The sequence below is a fragment of the Suncus etruscus genome, chromosome 19, assembly GCF_024139225.1.
Source record: "Suncus etruscus isolate mSunEtr1 chromosome 19, mSunEtr1.pri.cur, whole genome shotgun sequence".
Classification (NCBI taxonomy): domain Eukaryota; kingdom Metazoa; phylum Chordata; class Mammalia; order Eulipotyphla; family Soricidae; genus Suncus; species Suncus etruscus.
The window spans coordinates 43750940-43771736 of NC_064866.1; the positions used below are offsets into that span (position 1 = coordinate 43750940).

General features: G+C 64.7%; 2 protein-coding genes across 3 annotated transcripts; one reads left to right on the plus strand and one right to left on the minus strand.

Moving 5' to 3' along the window:
• The first annotated feature begins 364 nt into the window (after positions 1 to 364).
• On the plus strand, positions 365 to 10246 carry IQANK1 (IQ motif and ankyrin repeat containing 1). The gene is made up of 14 exons (XM_049765635.1): positions 365 to 1015; positions 1192 to 1297; positions 1569 to 1658; positions 4630 to 4766; positions 4934 to 5098; positions 5175 to 5366; positions 5768 to 5893; positions 8678 to 8826; positions 8899 to 8953; positions 9056 to 9148; positions 9220 to 9328; positions 9417 to 9507; positions 9592 to 9726; positions 9914 to 10246. The coding sequence occupies exons 1-14, from the start codon at positions 365 to 367 to the stop codon at positions 10224 to 10226; spliced, it is 2412 nt and encodes an 803-aa protein (XP_049621592.1). The 3' UTR covers positions 10227 to 10246.
• A 25-nt stretch (positions 10247 to 10271) lies between these two features.
• SCRIB (scribble planar cell polarity protein) lies at positions 10272 to 20171 on the minus strand. 2 transcript variants are annotated; one of them, XM_049765552.1, is made up of 36 exons: positions 19973 to 20171; positions 19669 to 19786; positions 19506 to 19584; positions 19289 to 19378; positions 19133 to 19189; positions 18987 to 19050; positions 18818 to 18892; positions 18496 to 18640; positions 18242 to 18360; positions 17962 to 18161; positions 17644 to 17810; positions 17418 to 17545; positions 17213 to 17338; positions 16839 to 16997; positions 16406 to 16756; positions 15902 to 15964; positions 15661 to 15750; positions 15505 to 15582; positions 15096 to 15407; positions 14879 to 14959; positions 14532 to 14795; positions 14305 to 14415; positions 13922 to 14215; positions 13640 to 13828; positions 13355 to 13465; positions 13204 to 13251; positions 12322 to 12375; positions 12087 to 12194; positions 11836 to 11995; positions 11618 to 11750; positions 11345 to 11530; positions 11124 to 11266; positions 11006 to 11043; positions 10838 to 10909; positions 10682 to 10733; positions 10272 to 10602 (listed from the first exon to the last, which is right to left on the minus strand). In XM_049765552.1, the coding sequence occupies exons 1-36, from the start codon at positions 20129 to 20131 to the stop codon at positions 10457 to 10459; spliced, it is 4770 nt and encodes a 1589-aa protein (XP_049621509.1). In that variant the 5' UTR covers positions 20132 to 20171; the 3' UTR covers positions 10272 to 10456. The 2 variants fall into 2 exon arrangements, with proteins under 2 accessions (XP_049621509.1, XP_049621510.1); XM_049765553.1 differs by lacking the exon at positions 10838 to 10909.
• Between the last annotated feature and the right edge of the window lie 626 nt (positions 20172 to 20797).

A 20797-nucleotide genomic window follows, 5' to 3' on the forward strand; every position in this document is an offset into this window, starting at 1 on the left:
ATCATGCAGGCGCAACAGCTCAGAGCCCAGGCCTGGCGTCAGGCCCATGGCCCCACAGCTGTCCATGTCCTGGGTGGGGACTAGCGCCAGCTCCGAGCCCGCAGCAGCCTCCAGCTCAGGCCTCTCGGCTGCCGGGTCCTGCTCTGGTGGGGCCTCTGCGGGGTGTCCCAGGGGAGCCTGCTGGCCACAGGTCACGTGCCCCCTGGGGCCCACCCCCGCCTGGCCCTGAGCGCCCCCTGCAGCCAGAGACGGAGGCCTGGCCTCAGGGCTGGGGCTCGGAGGCCCTGCTGCCAAGGTTGATGTCTGCTGCGCCCTGCCTGCCCTCCTGGCACGGGCTTTGCGAGCCCGATTTCGCTTCCCAGACATGTTGATTCCCTGGGCTCTGTCACAGGCATCTGCGCCCCAGGGCCTGGCTCACCCGCTGACCAGCTCCAATCAGGAGGACTCTGAGGGCACCCAGGGGCCCCCTGCCCCTGTGCCCGTCCCCCCCGGATCCTTTGCTAGGCTGGTGCCCGGTGTCTGCTCCCAGCCTGTCTCTGCCTGTGGGTTTCGTGGCCCCACTCCCTGGAGTTTATGGGCCCTCGGCAGCGTGGTGGCTTGCCTGACTGCCAGGCTGACTAACATGCTGACACAGGGCAGGACTCAGCGGGACATGGGCCTCGTGGACCAGTGGGAGAAACTGGGGGAGGTGGTTCGGCAGGCAGACCTGGCTGTGCCGCGACAAGCCTGGTCCTGCTCTGGGCGGGCACCAGCTGCCCCCCCCCCCCCCGCCCCCAGCTCTCCTTCCCAGCCGGGTCCCAGGAAACTCCATTCCAGGGCCACTGCGGCCGGAGCTGCATCCCGGCTACCGCAGCCATCTATGCCCAGCCGGCCCGCGGAGATTGTGCTCTCGGGGTTCCCAATGCCAAGTGCTCCTAACCTTGGACCCGGTCTGCTGAGGGCTGTGTGGGCGCTGGGAGGAGACTGGGTGGCCAAGGCTGAACCTGCAAAGCCCAGTGACATTTTGTGGACAGTGGTGGGTAGAGGGAAGAGTCCTGCCCTATGGGCTGGGCCTGGGAGGCTCTGCTGGGATCCAGCCATCCCACCCACAGCCACAGGACCTAAGCATCTCCCCTGGAGCTCAGGGGACACAGAGCCCTTGGTTTCCCTGCTGGGAGGGTTCCAGAGAGCCTGCTCCCAGCATTTCCCCAGCCTGGGGCCAGCGCTGAGTCACCCCATGCCCTGGGCCGCATCCGCCTGCCCTGCAACACCTGCTGGACTGGTTTTCCTCGCCTGCCTTGCCCAGCCAGCCTGTGGGGTGCCCTGAGCCTCAGCCCTCACAGACAGAAGTACCCCCGCCCCCTGCAAAGAAGGCCCTAGGGAGAGAAGGTGGCAGGGCTGGTGGTGGCAGAGGGTGGAGTCACCTGCTAGAAGCTTCACGCATGCCCAGGAGGCGAGGTGCCAGGACAAAGCCCTCCGCCCTAACTAAAGCTGCTAGCAGCAGTGGGGTCCGGGGAGGGTCCCCCAGCCACCATGACACCACTGCTTCTGAGGCTGCAGGGGAGAGCACTGGCCCCTGCTTCCCTCAGGAAAGCCAGGAGAGGCAGTACAGCTCCAGAGGAAGCAGGAGCAACGGGCACCAGAGTCTGACCCCAGTAAGAGTCTGCCGGCCCCCGTAGGTGAGCCCCGTGTGGGGTAGGAAGGGCAGGGCCAGCCCTGGGTGTTCTGCCTGCAGGGTACTTGTGAGCAGAGGGAGCAGGGCATTCGGAGAGGGTGCCACAGTGCTACCAGGCACAGAGGTGTGGGCAGGAGTGGACACCAATGTCTGGACTTACAGGAGGGGAGGGCATGGATGTTTATGGGCGTGTTTGCAGGAGGGACTGATTTGCTACAGGAGGGAGTGATGGAGTATGTGCGGGGCAAGTGTGCAAATATTTACAGGAGAGTGAACATTGATAGGAGAATTTGTAGGAGTGGGTGCATGTTTGCAGGACTGTGAATGTGTCCCCTGGAGTGTGTGAATTTATGCATGCGGAGGTGAATGTGTGTGCTGGAAGGTGTGAGGGTGCACAGGTCTGTGGGACGGTGGGCACCAGCTCACGAGCTTCCTGTCACTCTCAGGGCCTATCCCTTGTCAGTGTGCAGCTCTTTTGCTCAGGCTGCTGGTCTTGGCTTTGGGAAGCAGATTTGCAGCCCTGCAGAGGGCGTGGTCCCGAGGCAACACCCTCCCCTCAGTGGGCTTGGTCCCGAGGTCCCACCCATTGTGGCGCTGTCCCACAAACCTGGCTCCTGCCGGGCTCCGACAGCTGTGTATTGTGGCCCTCCAGTGGCAGGACAGGATGGCTCTGGCTGGCATCCCCAGGTTTCTCCTATTCCTTCCTGGCTCGGGCACCTTGTCAGTGGAGTGGCTTCCCTCTGGCACCGGATTCTGTGCTGAGTTGCTCCCTCCACCCAATGCCAGCTCATCCCTTTCCTGCTCAGGCTGCCAGTTCCCAGAGTGGTCTCCAAGCTGGGCACTAAGTGGGCACTGAGGTCAGAGCTTTGCAGAGTGCTGGCAAAAGAGCATCCTGAGCACCTGGTCCTCAGGCCTGGTAGATTCCACTCCCTGCTCTCTGGAAGCACCGTGCATCGCACAGAATCCAGCAGGGCCAAGCGGTGTGTGTGTGTGTGTGTGTGTGTGTGTGTGTGGTCATGGGTGGGCAGGAGGAGCTAGGTCTGGGCCAGGGAGCTGTCCCAGGTCCCATCCCAGTTCTGCTGGACCATCTCCCCTGTCCCAGGCCCGACCAGGGTCTGCTTATTGGCTGAGGAGGAGATGCGTCCCCTCCCAGTGTCCCCCTATGTGTGTGGGTGGGGATGGACCCTCAACTGTCCCTGTGAGGCCTAGGCCTTCACTTGTGGAGCCTCTGTTTCGAGAGGGGTTTAAACGTGTGAGCCCCATTACAGCCCTGGCTCAGTGGAGAACTGGGATGGTCAGTGCTGCCCTGTCCTGCCCTGTAGACACTACCCTACACTACCCTGCCCTCCACCCTGGTCCACTCTGCCCTCCACTGCCCTGCCCTGTGCCACTTTCTCTGCCCATCCTGCCCTGCTCACCCAGTCCTGCCTGCAGACTATTACTGAGCCCTTCTCAGAGGTGGCTCCGTTGACTGACTTCCACCCTGGCTGCTCTCACTGAAGTGTGATTCCTGCCAAGTTCCCACTCTATCATGCAGTATCTGCCCCCTTATCTTCTGGGTGACCTCGCTGCCACTCCAGAAGTCAGTGTGCCCCGGGGGTATGGACGGAGCTCAGCGGGCCGGGAGAACTGATTCATAGGTGGACCTAACCTGGCCTCTGACCACGGTTACTTGGAGCCCGGGATACCCTTGGGGCGTTTGTTCTGACTCTGGCCAGGCACACTCCAGCTTCTGCCAGGTGCACACCAGCTCCTGACCTGTAGTGTGTTCGATTTGAGCTCCTTGGGGGGCAGAGGGAGGTCTTGGTGGTACGGCCACACCCACCATAGCGTCTAGGCCAAGATGGGCCAGGTTCTACATTCCCTGTTTTGGAAGACTCATTCCTTGCATTTTCTTCTCTTTTTGGTAAAAGGTCGAACTCAGGGCTTCACGCATACAGTGGCTGGTCACCTGCTGCCCCTGCACTGCCCCCTTCTGGCCTCCCAGTCTGACCTGACACCTACATTCCTCTCATTTTGTGTCTAGGCTCTTGCTCCCTTCCAGCCCAATCACCTTCACCTTTCCAGGCCTTTCCTGCTGGTCAGGAGCCCCCCAGGCCCGCTCCCACCCCTCTGTGGGCACATGGATGGGCTTCGGGGGACCTCGACCTGATACTTTTTCGCTTGTTTCGGTTCTCAGGTCACCTGGCAGTCGTCAGTCCTGGCAGATGTCAGGGTCCATATCTGGTGATGGGCCTGAGCCCAGGTTGGCCCTGTACAAAGCATGAACTATACTTAGGCTCCGGTCCTCTGCTGCTTTTGTTTTGCTTTGCTTTGCTTTGCTTTGTTTTGGGGCCACACCTCGCAGTGGTTAGGGGTTGTTCTGCGCTTAGTTAGATCGCCTAGGGATCAAACTCAGGTTGGCCATGCACAAAGCAAACACCCTCTCTGCTGTGCTACCATTTCCTGTCCCCTCCTGCTGCTTTGAGACAGTTTGACCTGTGGCATCTTTCCACTGTCACACCGACACCTGTGACACCAGTCACAGACTTGGAAAGCCTTGGGGGTGGTTTCCAAAATCAATGATCTCATTTTAGAGAATGGGACAGTGAGGTCACAGGTTAGGCACGAACCTAATTTTTTGGAAGTTGGGGGCACACCCAGTGATGCTCAGGAGTTACTCCTGGCTCTTAACTCAGAAATCACTCCTGGCAGGCTCGGGGACTTTATGCGATGCCCACTTTCTGTGGGCCGTGTACAAAGCAAACGCCCTTCCGCTGTACCATCACTCTGGTCCCAAAGGCAGGAACCTTTGCTCCTACTCATGCTCCCTCCATGTGGCCCGATGGGGGGTCCTGAGCTCTACCGAGTGGAGTGTGTGGGGTACGCTGTCTGTCGAGACCCTGCCAGCTTCTGGGGACGGTGGAGTGAGGTGTGGGGCTGTCCTGTCTCCTAGCAGCGGGGCACCCCACTAGCACTTGGCCCTGGCTTCGCAGCAGGGGCCAGCCAGGAGATGCAGGCGGCCACCGTGTTGCAGTGTGCGTTCCGTTTGCACCTGGCACGCAAGGAGGCAGCACGACGGCGTCGGGAGCATGAGGCCTACTCGGAGGAGATGGAAAAGCTGCAGAGGGAGGTCGGTGAGACCTAAAGGGGCGTGCATGTGGCCCCCTGATGCCAGGCTCGTCCCTGAGCTCCAGGCCTCCGAGGGGAGGATGCAGGGCTGGCGGGGGGGCAGCGAGAGTAGGAAGCAGCAGGAGTGGGGGTCAGGCACAGGGCCCACAGCTGGCCCGGCTCCTGCAGGCCTACCTGGAAATGGTGCGGCAAGAGCAGGCAGCGGCTAAGAGAAGGCAGGAGAAGGAGGAAGAGGCAGCACGGAGGCGACGGGAGGAGCAGCAGCGCCGAAGCCGCCTCCGGGAAGCGGCCTTCGATGGGAACTTGGTGGCGATGCACGCAGTGCTGCAGGAGGTGCCCGCTGGGTGTATTGGGGGCACTGGGTGCTCGGCAGGTGCTCAGACGGCAGTGCAGACACTGGTCCCCACAGGTGGAGGCCGAGATGAGCCGCGAGGGCTTGGACCACGACGATGCGGGGATGGAGCGACGCAGGCGGCGGCGCCTGGCCACGGTGGAAAGTGAGGACGGCTCCGGGAACACGCCACTGTCCGAGGCGGCAGCAGGTGGGCAGTCCCAGGCCATCCGGCTGCTGGCCGAGCTGGGTGCGAACCCCAACAGCAAGGTAGGGGGGCAGCACAGCACAGGCTGTGGGGTCCCCACGAGGGTCAGCAGCACGTGGGGGCCAGGATAGGGGTGTGTTGGGGGCATGGGCGTGTTTTGGAGTGTGGGGTTGGGTAGGGGGCCTCAGGGCGAGGAGTCCGAGTGGGGGCTTGTTCAGGCAACGGGGCATGGGGTTGAGGGCATGTTGGGGCGTTGAGACGTGGGTCTGGGGCATGTGGGCCCGGGCTATGAATAGGGGCGTGGGTTGGGGGTGTTCCTGTGGGTGGGGGGCAAGTCTGGGCATGGGGCTGTGGGCCAGGGGTAGGGGTTGGTCCCATCCAAGTGCAGGGCTTGGGTCAGGGGCTTGTGTGGGCCTTACTGGACCGTGGCAGGACTGCAGGATTGCACACTCCACTCTCACAGGGGGCCTTCGGCCGTACCCCGCTGTACCGAGCTGCCTTCGGGGGCCACCTGGAAGCAGTGGAGGTGCTTCTGCAGCTTGGAGCCGACCCCCGAGTGTATGCAGATGACGGGAACACCCCGGCGCAGGTGTGGAGCACATGAAAAAAGGCAGAGCCTAGGGCTCAGCTTCCCGTAGGCAGTCAGGTCCCTGTCTCACCCTCCTCCACCTGCAAGTGGGAAAACTGAGGCAGGGTGCTTGGGGTAAGCCAGCAGGACTGCTCTGGGGTGCTTCCTGGATCTCAGAAAATCGAGCTCTGGGGTCGGAGCGGTGGCGCAAGTGGTAAGGCGTCTACCTTACCTAGGACAGACTGCAGTTTGATCCCCAGCGTCCCATATGGTCCCCCAAGCCAGGGGTGATTTCTGAGTGCATAGCCAGGAGTAACTCCACTTGAGCATCACCAGGTGTGCCCTCCCCCCCCCAAAAAATTGAGCTCTGTGGGTGTAGACACCTTTCATGGGGTGAGGGGTCAGGACTGTCGATGCCATGGCTGAGGCAGGATGCACCTGTAAATCACAGAACTATAGCAAGAACAGCACTGCAAACCTTCAAAGGAATCCCATGCACTTCGTGCTATGGAGCGGGTGTCCTGTCCTGCTTCCACCTCCCCTTGCTGTCACCAGATCTTCCTCCTCTCTGGAAGGGATTCTCTGCTCCCAGCTGGGGGAACCCTGTTGTGGGTGTGGCGCACAGGGCAAGAGGCACTGGGGTGCAACAGTTGTCTTGATGGATCTGGGGAGCTAGTGGCCTAGAGGGACAACGACACAGAGAAGCCCTCAGATTTGAGGACACATGGGACAGACAGTCTTCACAGCTGTTCATGGCTGAGCACTGGAGTGGGGAGAATCCATAAGACTCATCTTTGGCTTTGCAAAGACCTCCATGATGGAAGAACAGGCCACGGAGAGGATGCATGCCCGTCCTCACAGGCACCCACCTGTCTACACAGATGCCTGTCTGCTCAGGCATGGACCTGTCTACCGAGAAGCCCCATCTACAGAGGCATGCCCCTGTCTACACAGATGCCCACCTACACAGTTGCCTGTCTGCACAGTCACGCATCCGTTTACATGGACTCCCTTCTCCACAGGCCCAAAGAGAGTGGCTGTGACCTTTTGAGCTGGTGGATGGGGAGTGGGAGATGGAAAGGAGGAAAGTCAGGGCCGTTTCTGCTCCCAGGTAGAGCTGGGGTCTGTGGCCCCCATGGGAGTGGCACAGGAAACCCAGCTGGTATATTAGAAATTCAAAAGCAGGGGCCGGCGAGGTGGTGCTCGAGGTAACGTGTCTGCCTTGCAAGCGCTAGCCAAGGAAGGACCGAGATTCGATCCCCCGGCGTCCCATATGGTCCCCCCAAGCCAGGGCAATTTCTGAGCACTTAGCTAGGAGTAACTCCTGAGCATCAAATGGGTGTGGCCCGAAAAAACAAACAAAAAAACCCAAAAAAACCAGAAATTCAAAAGCAGGGCGGGACCCCAGGAAATGAGGGGCCTAGGAGGATGCCTCTACCTACCCACTTGTCCCCCCTTGTGGCTTCAGGCTGAGGGGTAGCAGTGAGGGACAGGTAGGGTCAGGCCGGCCCTGGAGCCTGACACTAAGCCAGAGGAAGGAACATGGAGAGAGGGTGGGTGAGGGGCTTCTTGCAGGGGACCACCTAGAGCAGGGCTTTTCACAGTCCTCTGGGTTGCTGACGGGCCCATCATCAGACCAGCATATTAGTCAGGATTCCGAGAAGGCATGGGTAAAGCTTCGAATCCAGGTGGAGGATTTCACCTGGTACCACTTGGTACTGGGGCCCGGAGAGACTGTAGCGAGGAGGGCACTGGCCTTGCACGCAGCTGACCTGGATTCAATCCCCAGCATCCCACAGGGTTGCTGCAAGGAAACCTGAAAAGAGTGATTCCTGAATGCAGAGCCAGGAGTAACCCCTGAGTGCCCCCAGATATGCCCACTCCCTACCAAGCAATCAACAATGACAAATGGCATCAACAAACACATGGACAGTTGGACAGGGGAGTCTAGGTGTTGGGTGTTCCCCGAATGGAGCAGGAGGTGGAAGAAATGAAAAAAGGCCCAGAGTGGAATTCTTGTGAGCAGCCAGCCTGAGCTGACGCTGGAAACTGGGTGGGCTGGACATCAGAGTAGCTGCCCTTGGCAGCGAGAGGGATGTGAAGACAGAACCACCCAGGAGGAAAGGAGCAGAGTGTCGGGCTGACAGGGAGGGAGCAGAAAGTCCCAGATCTCAGTAGCGAGGGATGGGAGTCCAACTTCAGAGTCCAACCTGCCCAGCTTGCAGCTGGAGCGATAACACGGTGCAAAGGGCATTTGCCTCGCATACAGCTGACCCAGGTTCAAGCCTTGGCATTCTTTAGGGTGTCCTGAGCCTGTCAGGAGCAATTCCTGAGTGCAGAACCAGGAATAACCCCTGAACACCACTGGATATGGCCCAAACAAACAAAGAAACCTCCCCCAGTGCAGCCAGGCCTGCCTCGAGTCTCGCAGAGCCACCAGATGTGGCCTTAAAAATAAACAAACAAAAAAACCCCACAGAAGGGCCGGAGAGATATCATGGAGGATAGGGCATTTGCCTTGCATGCACAAAGACGGTGGTTCGAATTCCGGCATCCCACATAGTCCCCTGAGCCTGCCAGGAGCGATTTCTGAGCGCAGAGCCAGGAGTAACCCTGAGCCAGGTGTGACCCAACCGCCCCCCCCCCCAAAAAAAAAGCCCATAAACCAAAAACCAAAAAGCCCCCACAGGAAAAACAAAACAAAACAAAACAAGGGCCAGTCGCTGCTTGCTGCAGGTTGCTGAGTGCCTCCTCAGTCCAGGCAAGATGTGCCCACGGCTCTTGACCTGTGTCCTCTTTCCGCAGGTGGCCTCTCTGGATGCCGTGGTCCAGGTGCTGCAGTCATGGGACCTGAGCCTGACAGAGGCCATGCTTCAGAACATGGAGGCAGAGCAGCAGCGCCGCGCCCAGGAGGCCCAGCGGCACAAGGAGGCTGAGGCCCAGCGGTGTGGCCAGTGAGGGGAGGGCCAGGCGGTGGGGCCAGGAGGCTCTCCAGCCACTCTGACCGTCTGTCTCCTCGCACCCAGCTTGACGGGCAAAGTGCAGCAGCTGGCCAAGGAGCAGCAGCAATGGCACAAGGAGGTGACACCCCGCCTCTCACCCTGCCGCCCCGAGCTGTCCTAGGGAGCTTGGGAGGAAGGTCAGGGCGGGGCTGGGGTTAGACGCCCCCTACTGTACCCTCAGCTGCAGCAGGCCTACTGTGAGCTGCACCGGAGAATCACGGAGCATGACAAGTGTGAGCAGCAGCACAAGGACATGTCCGAGGTCACGCTGCAGGTGGGCTGAGCCCTGACTGGCGCCCAGAGCACTGCCCCACCGCACGGGTGCTAAGGGTGTGACCCTTGCAGGCCATCAAGGACGCGGAGGACCAGGTGGACAGGCTCCGGCAGGAGGCCCAGAAGGCTGAGGAATCGCTGGCCCTGGCGAGGCTGGAACTGCGAGAGCAAACACGGGAGGGTGGGCAGGGCCGGGCCAGGCAGGGGCAGGGCAGGGCAGGGCACGGTGGTGTGGGGGCTCTCTGGACGGTCCCACTGTCCATCCCCAGAGGAGGAGTTCCCGGGGCTGAAATGCCAAGTCCCAGAGCTGCATGATGTGCTCATCAAGGACGTGGGCGACCGCATCCGCGCCGACGGCCGGTCAGTGGACAGGTTTGGGGGAGGTGGCAGTGGGTCCCAGGCCGGGGGCACCCCCCCACCCCATTCTGACTGGTGCTGTCCCAGGTGGCCCCTCGTTATTGACCCATCAGGCCAAGCCGCCACCTTCCTGCGCTACCAGGACACCAACTATGTGGACGCGGTGAACCCGAAACACCTACATCCTGAGACGCTTCGTCTGGCTCTGCTGGGGGCGCTCAGGTGCCCGGCCAGCCCTTACCCCACCCTGCCCCTCAGCGTCACTCATCTCCTCCTCCTCCTCCTCAACCCTCACCCAGTCCACAGCACAGCCCCGCATGCCCCTCAGCATCCGGCCTACCCTTCAGCGCTCCCCCCACCGGCCCCACCCCCTCACCCCACTTGGCCCTGCCCGCCCGCCCGCCTACAGGTACGGGAAGCCCTTGGTGTTCGACCTGCACGAGGTAGACCTGTTTCCTGTGGTGCAGCAGCAACTGGAGGCCGTGCAGCCTGGCCTGGTGCACCTGCTGCTGAGCCGTGCGCTGCTGGAGCAGGACCGGTACCTGTCGCTGCTGCGGCCCGGGGACGGGCCCGAGTACAGCGCCACCCAGTTCCAGGAGGCCCGGCTCAGTCACTTCCGGCTCCTGTTTGTCACCAAGCTGCAGTGGCCGCCGGAGGAGCAGTTGCAGCTCCTGCTCCCTGTGCGCGTGCAGCTGCCCAGCTTCGGGCCTCCCCCCCAGTAAAGCCGCACCCCCGTCTGCGCAGCACAACGACAGCAGGGACAGCAGTAAAATGTAATCAATTTATTTTGTTTAAACCACAAAATAGAGTCTTTGGTTGTACAAACGTCACTAGTTACAGTCTCGCCAAGGTCCTGGCTGGGCAGGGGCAGTCAGGCGCTAGGGCCCCGGAGGGGGCTGGATTCCAATGCTATGCCCAGGGGGAATGCTACACGCCGGGGGGAGCGCTGGCTCTAGGAGGGAACCGGGCCTAGGCTGCGCCGACCTGGCCTCACAGGCCGGCGGCTGCTGCACAGCGCCATCTCCTCAGGCCCCAGAGTCCCCCGTGAAGGCCTGCCCAGGAGCACCATGGCCACTTCTCCATCTTCCTGCTGCAGGCCTGCGGGTGGGGGTGGGCTACAGTGAGTAGGGGGGCCTAGACGACTGGGGGGCACCCCGGGGCCTGGCTGCCCACTCACCGGGGCTGGGAGACGGTTCTAAGGATCTCACGTCCTCCGCCAGACCTGGGGACTGAAGGTGAGAAGGTGCCATCAGGGCCCGGCCCTCCCAGCCCACCCTCCCAGTGTGGCCCACGACAGAGACAGGACAGATGCTGCAGGCAGCCAGGCCGGTACCTGGATGTCACAGAGAGGCCGGGAGGAAGGGAGGGCGGCAAACACCCTGTAGTCAAACCTCCCAGACAAGGCCTGGGTGCGACAGCATGGAGGAAAGAGGCAGAGTGAGAAGCAGAGCGGAGCCCCGGAAGCCCAGCCCGTACCCCACAAGCCCCACCAGGCCCTCACCAGACGGCTGGGGGACATGCTGGTCTGAGAACCGAGATCTGGGGAGACAAACAAGAAGCGAGGGTGGCAGGGGTGCCCGGCGCAGGCTGGGCCCCCACCTCCCCTGAGACAAACACACCTTCCAAGGGGGTGGGCGATGGGGTGGGCGCGGGGGAAGGGGACTCCGCCAGGCGCTCTAGGGGGCCGCGCTTGCCCCTGGACTCCTGGGATTTGCTGAGGACCATCTGGGCGCGCAGTGCGTCCTGCTCCAGGGACTTCATCCTGTGGAAGCGAGCACAGAGGCTGGATGGGCAGCTCAGGCGTGGGGCCCACCCTCTACCCCCCAGCACTGGGCTTCACCTGGCTGCCCTCCACAGGGCCCGCTTCTCGGCCTCCAGGGCCCGGCGCTCAGCGGGTGACAGGGCCCGCTCGGGCACTGGGAGCTCAGGGCTCTGCATGCGCATCCGTTCCTGGTGGCGGCGCTCGGCCTTGGCTGTCCTCACGGGGGCGCTCCCTCCAGCCAGGAGTGGGGACCCTGGGCCAGGCCTGCGTGCAGAACAGGGGAGGGTCGGGTTGGGACGGACGGACGGCAGGAGCGGCTCCTGGGAGGCAGCAGAGCCGCTGGGCACTCACCCTGCCGTGTGGCCTGGGCCGGCCCAAGGAGGCTCCTCCGGTTCGAGGGTGCCGTCATCGCTGGGGTCCGAGGGGTGCCCTGCCTCAGTTGCTTCCCGCAGCATCTGTGCCCTCTTCTGTTGCAGCTTTCGAGCTGGCAGGCGAGTCAGGCAGCGACATTAGCCCGGCCCGGCCTGCCCGGCCCACCCAACCCACCGGGCCCTCCAGTCGCCGCTCACCTTCCTCTTCTTGCATCTTTCGCAGGTCGTCGGCACCCACCAGGGAAACGCGTTTGGGGGGCCCCTCAGCCGGGGGTGCACGAACCTCCAGCTCGAAGTACTTCTGCCGTTCGCGGAAGGACAACTGCTCCGGGGAGGCGGTGGACCCTGGCGTGAGGGGCTGCGGGGGATGGACACGGGCTGGGCAAGGGCTCCAGAAAGGGGTCAGCAGTCCACAGGGAGTTGGAAGGCACAGCTCTGCCTGCCTGTACCTGGGCTGGGTCATCCTGGGGCAGGGGTGGGCCGGGCACAGCAGCAAAGGTCCTGTAGGCTTGCTTCACGCTGGCAGGCAGCTCCTCCGGGGACGGTGGGAAGGCGGGCTGCAGGCCACCGGGCTGTGAGTGCTGATTGCCCCCCATGGCAAGGAGTGCCTCTGCCCCCACCCACTCATTTGCAAAGAGCCGAAGGCTAAGAGGAGGGGGTGAGGAGGGGCTTAGGGGTGCTTACCAGAGGCTGGTTGGGCAGGCAGGGGGCCTCGGGGGTCTTCCTGGATGCAGGGAGCTGGGGGAGAGGAAAGGGGGTGAGTGGGCAGGGCTGATCCCCACGAAGAGGAGCTGGGGGCCCAGAAGAGGTGGGTCTTCCACTCCTGACCCAGGCCCAGCCCTAGGCATGTCCCAGGGAGGACTAGGACCCGAGTCAGCAGGGGAGTTCAGAAAGCCAGGATCTTCCGAGCAGCCCAGCTCAGGCAGAAGGCTGCATCGGCTGGCAGGGCAACTGGGCTGGCACCCCTTACAGCAGGGGTCCTCAAACTTTTTCAACAGGGGGCCAGTTCACTGTCCCTCAGACCATTGGAGGGTCTGACTCTAGTAAAAACAAAACTTATGAACGAATTCTTTTTTTTTTTTTTTTTGGGGGGCCACACCCGGCGGTGCTCAGGGGTTACTCCTGGCTGTCTGCTCAGAAATAGCTCCTGGCAGGCACGGGGGACCCTATGGGACACCGGGATTCGAACCAACCACCTTTGGTCCTGGATCGGCTGCTTGCAAGGCAAACGCCGCTGTGCTATCTCTCCGGGCCCATGAACGAATTCTTATGCACACTGCATAGATCTTACTTTGCAATGAAGAAACAAAACAAAACAGATACAAATACAATATGTGGCTATAGTTTGAGGACCACTGCCTTACAGTGTCCCAGTCGGGACCTCCACTCCTCCTGGGCTCCCACTGCCTCAAACCCTGTCCCGAAGGCAAGAGGAGGCTGGACCCTGGAGTGGCCACAGCGTGATATGACCTAGCCATAGTGCCTCTGGGCTCAGGCCCTGGGGAACACATCTCTGTGTCCCAGGACAGGACAACAAGGGGCAAGGCGGGCAGCGGTGACACTCACCCCAGTCTCCAGCCCCCACAGCGGCAGTGCCTGGAGAGACCGATCATCCTGCGGATGGCAGGAGCGTCAGGAGGGAAGCACAGGCCCAGCCCAGGCCAGCGCCAGCCCTGCCACTCGCACAGTCCCCTGCATGCGCCTCGTCTCGCCTCACCTTGCCCAGGCCCTCGGGGCTCGTCTCATGGTCCACGGAAGACAGGCTCTCCAGGCTGTGGCGGCGGCTGAGGCCGGCCACTAAGGGGTTGGCGATGGTGCCAGGGGATACCTGGGGAGGGGAGGGGCATGACTCAGGCAGGAGCAATCACACCCAGAGAACAGGGGACCTGTGGGGGCCGGAGGGGGCACATCAGTAGCCCCACACAGGGTGGGCACCCAGAACGGCATGTGAGGGGACACTGCAGCTTCTCGGGGGCTGGGGGCCCTGCAGGCTGGCACTGACCTCGGCTGGGCCGGGAGCGCTTGCGTCGAAGCCATCGCAGACTAGCACGGTCAAGCTGTCAGCAGCTCCACGCAGCAGCTGGACGGCCTCGGCATGTGTCAGGCCCAGCAGGCTCTGTTGGTTCACCTCCAGCAGCCGCTGCCCCACACGCAGGCGCCCGTCACGGCCCGCTGCCCCCGTGGGGCTTACCTTATATGGTGAGGCAAGGTGAATTCAGAGGTGGCCCCAGCCTGCGCCCAGTGCCCAGGCCCGGCCCAGCCCAGCCCTGCCCGGTGGCTCCACCTTAGAGATAAAGATGCCCTCATCAGTAGGGTCACAGGGGTTGCCGGCGTGGCCCTTGGCGCCCCCACGGATGCTGATGCCCAGCTTCTCGCCCGGCATCTTGTGGATGTGGAGCTCGCGCATGCCGGGTGGCGGCGGGTCCCTGCGCACCAGCAGCACCAGCTCCAGGCAAGGCCGGAGCAGCGCGCTGACTGCCTCCTGGTGCGTGGCCCCGCGAATGTCCTGCCCGTTCACCGCCAGGATGCGATCGCCCACCCTCAGGCCACTGCGCACCGCCAGGCCTCGGGGCAGCACCTGAGAAGGCCAGTGAGGAGTGCGTGAGTGGCCGCAGACAGGTTCCGTGCCCTGGACCCCAGACCCAGCCTGAGCTGGCCCCGGCCTACCTTGGAGATGAACACACCAGGTTCCTGGACTCCAAAGGGGTGGCTGGAGTGGTCGGAGCCTCCCACGATGCTGAGCCCCAGCGGGCCCCCAGATCTCGGCAGGCAGATCTCCTGGGAATGCCGAGCAGGCCCAAGAAAGGCTTCCTCAGGACAGGTGGCCCTGGCCTGGCAGCCACCCTGGGGCTGGGCTGATGGGCGGCGGGGCTGCGGAACTCCGGGGCACTCACCTCCACCGGGTACGGGCTCTCCAGGGTGGCAGCTAGCAGGCTGGGGGAGAGGTGCAACGGCCCTGGCTCACCAGGACTGGCAGTGAACACAGGGGAAGCGTTGTTGGCAGCAGCAGTGGAAGGTGAGGGGGACTGCGGCAGCGGGCTGGGGAGCAGGGCGCCCCCTGCCTCCCGCTCTAGCAGCAGTGCAATAGTGGGGGTGGCTGCGGTCAGCAGGGACACAGCGTGCTCATGCCGGGCCTCCGTCATGTCCACCCCGTTGATCTGCAGGAATGCAGGGATCAGGGGTCAGGGGCCTCCGGAGCCGGGGTGGTGGTGCCAGAGGGTATGGGGGGGCCCCCACTCACCGAGAGGACCCGGTCTCCAACCTGCAGGGTGCCTGCCCGGTGGGCAGCTCCACCCTCTGCGATGCGAGAGATGAAGATACCCTACGGAGGCAGAGGAGGGGGGCATGGGCACAAGCAGGCGAGGAGAGACCTTGTCTGCCCCGGGGTTGCCACCCCACCCATCCCCTCCCTGCACCCCCCAACTGCTCTGGCAGGGCCCTGCCCCTCCCCGCCTCACCCCGTCGCTGGCCCGGTAGGGCGTGGAGCCTTTCCCACCAGCGATGCTGAAGCCCAGGCCCTTCTCGCTGCGCACCAGGCAGGCCACGTGCCGCTGGCGGAGGGGCCTGGGGCTGGCGGGCTCAGCGGGCAGCAGGGGCAGGCGGAGGCGGGGGCTGGAGTCGTCCTCGGGCCGCAGAGGCGTGACGGTGACCGCATTCTCAGGCTCCACCATGCGCTCCCGCCACAGCCGCATCTGCACAGTGGAGCCTGCGCCCCTCAGCGCCTCCACAGCTTGGTGGTGTTCGGCTTCGTGCAGGTCCACCCCGTTCACCTGAGGGACCAAGAGCGGGCAGCCATGCCACGGCCAGGCTCCGGGGATGGGGATGGGGTGATCTGCTCTCCCCATGCACCCACGGCCGCTCACTTACCTCCAGGAGCTTGTCCCCCACACGGACCCCGGCGCGGGCAGCAGGCCCTTCTTCAGACACTCGAGAGATGAAAATACCCTGGGGGGAGTGTATGAGCTGAATCCAGGACCCCGTGCAGGGCAGGGGGCACCCAGCCGGCTTGAGGGGTGGGCTTACCTCGTCCTCGCCCTTGTAGGGGGTGGAGCCCTTGCCGCCCGCAATACTGATGCCCAGGCCCCCAGTCTGCCGCACGATGGTGAGCGTCAGCTGCAAACAGAACAGAACAGACATGGCAGCCGGGGCGGCAGGGCAGGCGTGGCTGCGATCAGAGCCCCAGAAGATGCAGCGAGGCGCCCCACACCCACAGGAGACGGCCCAAGCACGAAAGCAGGGAAGCGAGCAGAGCGAGAGTACAGACCTCTTCCTCCTCAATGCGAGCGGGCTCTATCAGCAGGTTATTGGCCTGGTCAAACGACACACCCTGTCGGGACGAGCAGCGCGAGGCAGTGAGCTGCCGCCACCAGGAGCACAAAGCACAGCCGACGGTCCCGGCCCACAACTGGTGCGCCCGCCACCCCTGCACACCACAGCCGGGAGATCCGCACGACCACTGAGGGCCCCAGCGTCCCGCAGTCACGGCCGCGCAGCACCGGCCAGGACCCGGGCTGGGACCCGACACGAGCAGGGAATGTCAGGAGGAGTTTGAGCCCAGAACTGCCTGTAGGGCCCCTGGAGACAGCAGCAGGGAAGCGCCACCAGAAACACCAGCGAGGCTGGTGGTGAGGACCAAACAGTCCACCAGAGAGAGACACAGCCCATCGATACCACCTGGGCCAGCGGTGAGGATCAATAGCCCACCAGACGCACCAGCAGCGAAGACTGACACAGCCTGCCTCGTCGTGGCCGGGACCTGGAAACTCACCTTGACGGAGGGCACAGGAGCCGCCACCTCCTCCTCTTGCACGTTATCTTCCTCCTCCTCCTCCTCATCTTCCTCCTCCTCCTCCTCCTCCTCGGCCCGTGGCGCCCACGGCATGTGGGGTCCATTGCACCAGGTGGCACCGTCGGCATCAGGCACAGCGCCCTGTAGCAGGGCGGCCACGGCTTCGGGCTGGGGCAGCTTGGAGATCTTGAAGTGCTTCTTGTAGTGCGGCGTGTCTTTGCGGATGAGCCGCTGCCTGCCGCCGCAGGGCCACGGGGTGTCCAGGGGGGCCGAGTCACTCTCCTCACCCTCGTGGGGCAGCAGGATGTCCTCCGCGAAATGCACAGTGGGCTGCAGAAGGTGGGTGTGAGGCCTCCTGCCTGGGATATGGCCCGGCCGGACCCGCCAGGCCTCCCCAACCTGATGGCCTCACCTCCTCATAGCTCTCCTCCGGGGATTCCTCTGGGTTGGCCTCCTGTGGGCCTGGAACCTCCACCTCGGACCTGGGGGCCTCAGGTTTCCCCTGGGAGGTGGTGCTGGTGGACACGGGGGAGCCCTCGTTCAGGCTGGACTCCGCACTCAGTCTCCGGTCCTGTGGGTATTGGGGGTACATTCACTTCCTGGGATGAGCCGAGCTGAGCCCCCAGGGCTTGCACAGAGGGTGAGATGCTGTGTCCCAGCCTCTGCCTGACAGGCCAGTCCACAGCATCCAGAGGCGAAGCAGGATAAATGACCTCAGGGCCAGCAGCAGCCCAGGCCCCACAACAGTCTCCCTCCCGAAACACCCACCCCTGTCCCACAGGGCACCTCCTCTAGGGGCGTAGGGGCCCTAGGCCCCAGCCTGCAGGCAGGAGCCTCAGCCCGACGCTCTTCCACGCCTCTCTTCATCACCTTCAGCTCGCTGGGGTGAGGCGTGGCACGGCGCTGCAGGCCCTGTGGACAGTGGCCAAGGGTTGGGTGGGACTGTGGGGGCACGGACACGGGGTGACTGGGGACCCGTCCCCTCCCGTACCTGCTTCTCTGTAGCCTCCTCGGGCTCCTCGTCCCCTGCAGGGGCCTCCAGGAACTGGATGACGCTGACACGGCTGACAGGGGCATCACTCCAGCTGTCCGACGGGCTGCCCTGCAGCAGCGGGTCCTCTGTGGGAGAGCAGAGTGAGGCCCGGGGCTGCGCACAGCTGCACCGCTCGGTGGGACACGTGCAGCCCTTGGCCTGGCCCCTAGCAGGTGGCACCTACCGAGGCTGGGCGGGGGCTGCTGAGGTAGCAGGTAGCAGGTCAGCACCTTCTCCCCTGTCTGGGCATCGTCTTCCGTCTGGAAGCGGAGCATGGGCTGGGCCTGATTCTCCGCCAGCCACAGGGCCTTGAGGTTGAGGTGGGTGAGAGCCAGCGGCAGGCTCTGCAGCCTGTGGCAGAAGAGGGGGCATCAGCGGGCTGGACAGGGGGTGGGCAGAGGCCAGAGGGTCGGGAAGACAGTGGAGCAGCACGGGCTCAGAGGAGTGGGCAAGGCCGGGAAGTGTGGCCTACAGGAGGAGCCGGAAAGGGCTAGCCCGGCACCTGTTCCCGGCCACGTCCAGTACGTGCAGCTCCGTTGTGTTAGCCAGCTCTGGGGGCAGCGCAGCCAGGCGGTTGTCCCGCAGGGAGAGGACGTTGAGAGCCAGGCAGCCTCCAATCTCGGGTGGCAGTGTCTCCAGGTGGTTCCGGTCCACGTTGAGGTTAGTGAGCTTGGTCAGGTTGCCCAGGGAGTGTGGCAGGGTCTGGGGGCAGGCAGGGTCAGCAGCTGGCTGGGCCACCCCCCCCCCCCGCCCCGCAGAGGGGTTCCCAGTGCCCAGCGCACCGTCAGCAGGTTCTCGGTGAGCACCAGCTCCGACAGGTTCTCGCAGCCCCCGATGGCCTCGGTCACCTCGCACAGGCGGTTCTGGTCCACCTTCAGGATGGACAACTGCTTCAGCTGGCCTGAGGTTGGGCGTACAGCACCCGGGCACAGTCAGTCGGGGGTCCCACTCACAGAGCTCTCCGGCACCTCTGCCCCCAACCCACCCCCACAGTTTTGCCCAACCCCAGCCCCAACGCCCGCCCTGCCCTGCTGACCGATGCCATCGGGCAGGCGCTGCAGCGAGTTCTGCGAGAGCAGCAGGTCCGTGAGCAGCGCGAGCCCGCCCAGCTCCGCCGGCAGCTCTTCCAGCCGGTTTTCGGACACGTCCAGGCATACCAAGCGCCGCAGGTTCCCCAGCTCCTGGGGGTGGAGACGAGGCCGTGGGAGGGTGGGAGAATGGAGGCATGCCTGGGGGACGACGAGGAGCCACGGGGAGGTCGGGGCACACTGGGGGCAGATTCCCCAGCTCCCGGGGGGGGGGGGGAAGCACTTAGCACAGGGCGCAGCGGGCAGCGGCAGCGTGGGCACCTCACTCACCGGGGGCAGCGCCGACAGCTGGTTCCTGTCCAGCCACAGCTCCCGAAGGTTGGGCAGAGCCCCCAGAGTGTCTGGCTGCAAGGGCGACGGGTGGGGAGGGCGAGGATGGTGAAGGGAGCCCAACCTCACCCGTTCCCCCGCCCGGCCCACCCGGCTCCACCCCACGGACCAGCACTTCCAGGTCGTTGCCACCCAGATCCAGCTGCTCCAGCTTGACCAGGAAAGACAGAGACCTGGGGAGGAGATCTGTGTCATGCCGGCGCCTCCCGGGGTCCCGCCCAGATACTGGCTGGGGTTCGGGGGTGCCCTACTCACGAGGGCAGGGACTTGAGCAGGTTCTCCCGCAGCTCCAGAGTCACCAGGTTGGCCAGGCTGAGGGAAAAGCAGGGCGTCAGGGGCCCGGGAGCAAGCGGCGGGGACGGGCACAGCGCCCACGGCCCAGCCTGTCCCCCCCGCACAGTGGGCACTCACTTGCCCATGTCCCCGGGCAGCGCCTGCAGGGACACGTCATTGAGGGCCAGGTGGGCCAGGCTGCGGAGCTGGGTGAAGCCTTCGGGGAGCCTGTGCGGGGCGAGAAGAGAAGGGGCTCAGCGGCGGCGCCAGGACCCAGGCCCGGCCCTTTGTACGCTCCGCCCAGCGCAGCAGGGGCCTCCTGGCCGCCCTGCCCTGCCCTGCCCCGCCCGCGCACCTGGACAGCGGGTTCCCGCTGAAGTCGGCGATCTCCAGGGCCTTGCAGAAGCGGATGCTCTCGGGGATCTCGGGGATGTCTGGGGGGCGGAGGGGGCGGTTGGCGGTGGGTGCGGTGGCCGGGCGCCGCCCCCTGCCCACGCCCGCCCGCCCGGCCGGCGCACCATTGCGGGACACGTCCAGCTCCACCAGCTGCATGAAGTTGGCCACCTCGGGGGGCAGCCGCTGGATCTCGTTGTCGCTCAGGCCCAGCTTGCGGAGGTTCAGCAGGCGGAAGAAGGGCTGCGGGGCGGAGAGAGGCGAGAGAGGGCTCGCCGCCGGCCTGGCCTGGCCTCTCGCTCGGGCCTCGGGCCGGCCCCCGTGTGTGCGTGCGTGCGTGTGCGTGTGTGCGTGTGTGTGTGTGTGTGTGCGCGTGTCTCTGTCCGTCCGTCCCCCCGGGGGTCCGAGTCCCCTCGGCCGCTCGCTCACCTTGGGCAGCTCGCGCAGCTGGTTGGCGTCGAGCAGCAGCTCCTCCAGGCTGCGGCTGTAGCGGTAGACGTCGTCGGGCACGGCCTGCAGCGAGCAGTGGCGCCGGTCCAGCGCCTCCACGTGCCGGTTGCAGCGCCACAGCGGGATGCACTTGAGCATCGTGTGCCCGGGCCCCGAGAGGGGCGGCCGCCCGCATGGAGGCCGGCCGGGAGCCGGGGCGGGCGGCGGAGCGGAGCGGAGCGGAGAGGAGAGGAGAGGAGCGCGCGGGGAGCGGCTGGCTGGCTCGGTCGCTCGGCTCGGCCCGGCCGCCGGGACTCGACTGCGGCTCCGCTCCGACCCGCCCTCAGCAGCAGCAGCACCAGCACCAGCGGCCGCCCCGCATCCCGCGCGCGCGCGCGTGTACGCCCGCCCCGGCCCGGCCCGGCCCGCCGCCACCGCCGCCGCCGCCCCGAACGTTCAGCCCGCCCCGCCGGTCCCTGAGCCCGTCGCCGCGCGCGGCCCGCCGGGAAGCCGAGGCCCGCCCCGCCCCGCCGCCGACTACGACTCCCGGCGAGCCCCGCGCCGGACGCCCCGCGGCATGCCGGGAGTTGTAGTCCTCTGCGAGCGCGCGGCCCCGCCCCCGCCTCCCCGAGCCGCGACACCTCCCGGGCTCTGGCTAGCCCGCTGGCTGGCTCGCAGCCTCCTTAGCCCCTCCCCCCCTCCCTCCCTCCCTCCCTCCCTCCCTCCCTCCCTCCCTCCCTCCGTCCGTCCCTCCGCGGATGCCAAGAAGCACACACAGCACCGGGCTTGCGCAAGGACGGGAGGTCGGGCAGCAGCGTCGCCCCT

Bases quoted from the DNA above. Each gene is read 5' to 3' on its own strand.
- IQANK1 (XM_049765635.1), top strand. From the start codon at position 365: ATGTTGATTCCCTGGGCTCTGTCACAGGCATCTGCGCCCCAGGGCCTG. The intron at 5,099-5,174 runs GTGCCCGCTGGG...TGGTCCCCACAG, and splicing joins TGCACGCAGTGCTGCAGGAG to GTGGAGGCCGAGATGAGCCG. The intron at 9,149-9,219 runs GTGGGCTGAGCC...TGACCCTTGCAG, and splicing joins TGTCCGAGGTCACGCTGCAG to GCCATCAAGGACGCGGAGGA.
- SCRIB (XM_049765552.1), bottom strand. From the start codon at position 20,131: ATGCTCAAGTGCATCCCGCTGTGGCGCTGCAACCGGCACGTGGAGGCG. The intron at 14,960-15,095 runs GTGAGGCGGGGA...CTGCCTCCGTAG, and splicing joins CCTACCGGGCCAGCGACGGG to GGTATCTTCATCTCTCGCAT. The intron at 14,216-14,304 runs GTAGGCCGGGGC...TGGCCTTCTCAG, and splicing joins CTGGTGTGTTCATCTCCAAG to GTGCTGCCCCGAGGCCTGGC.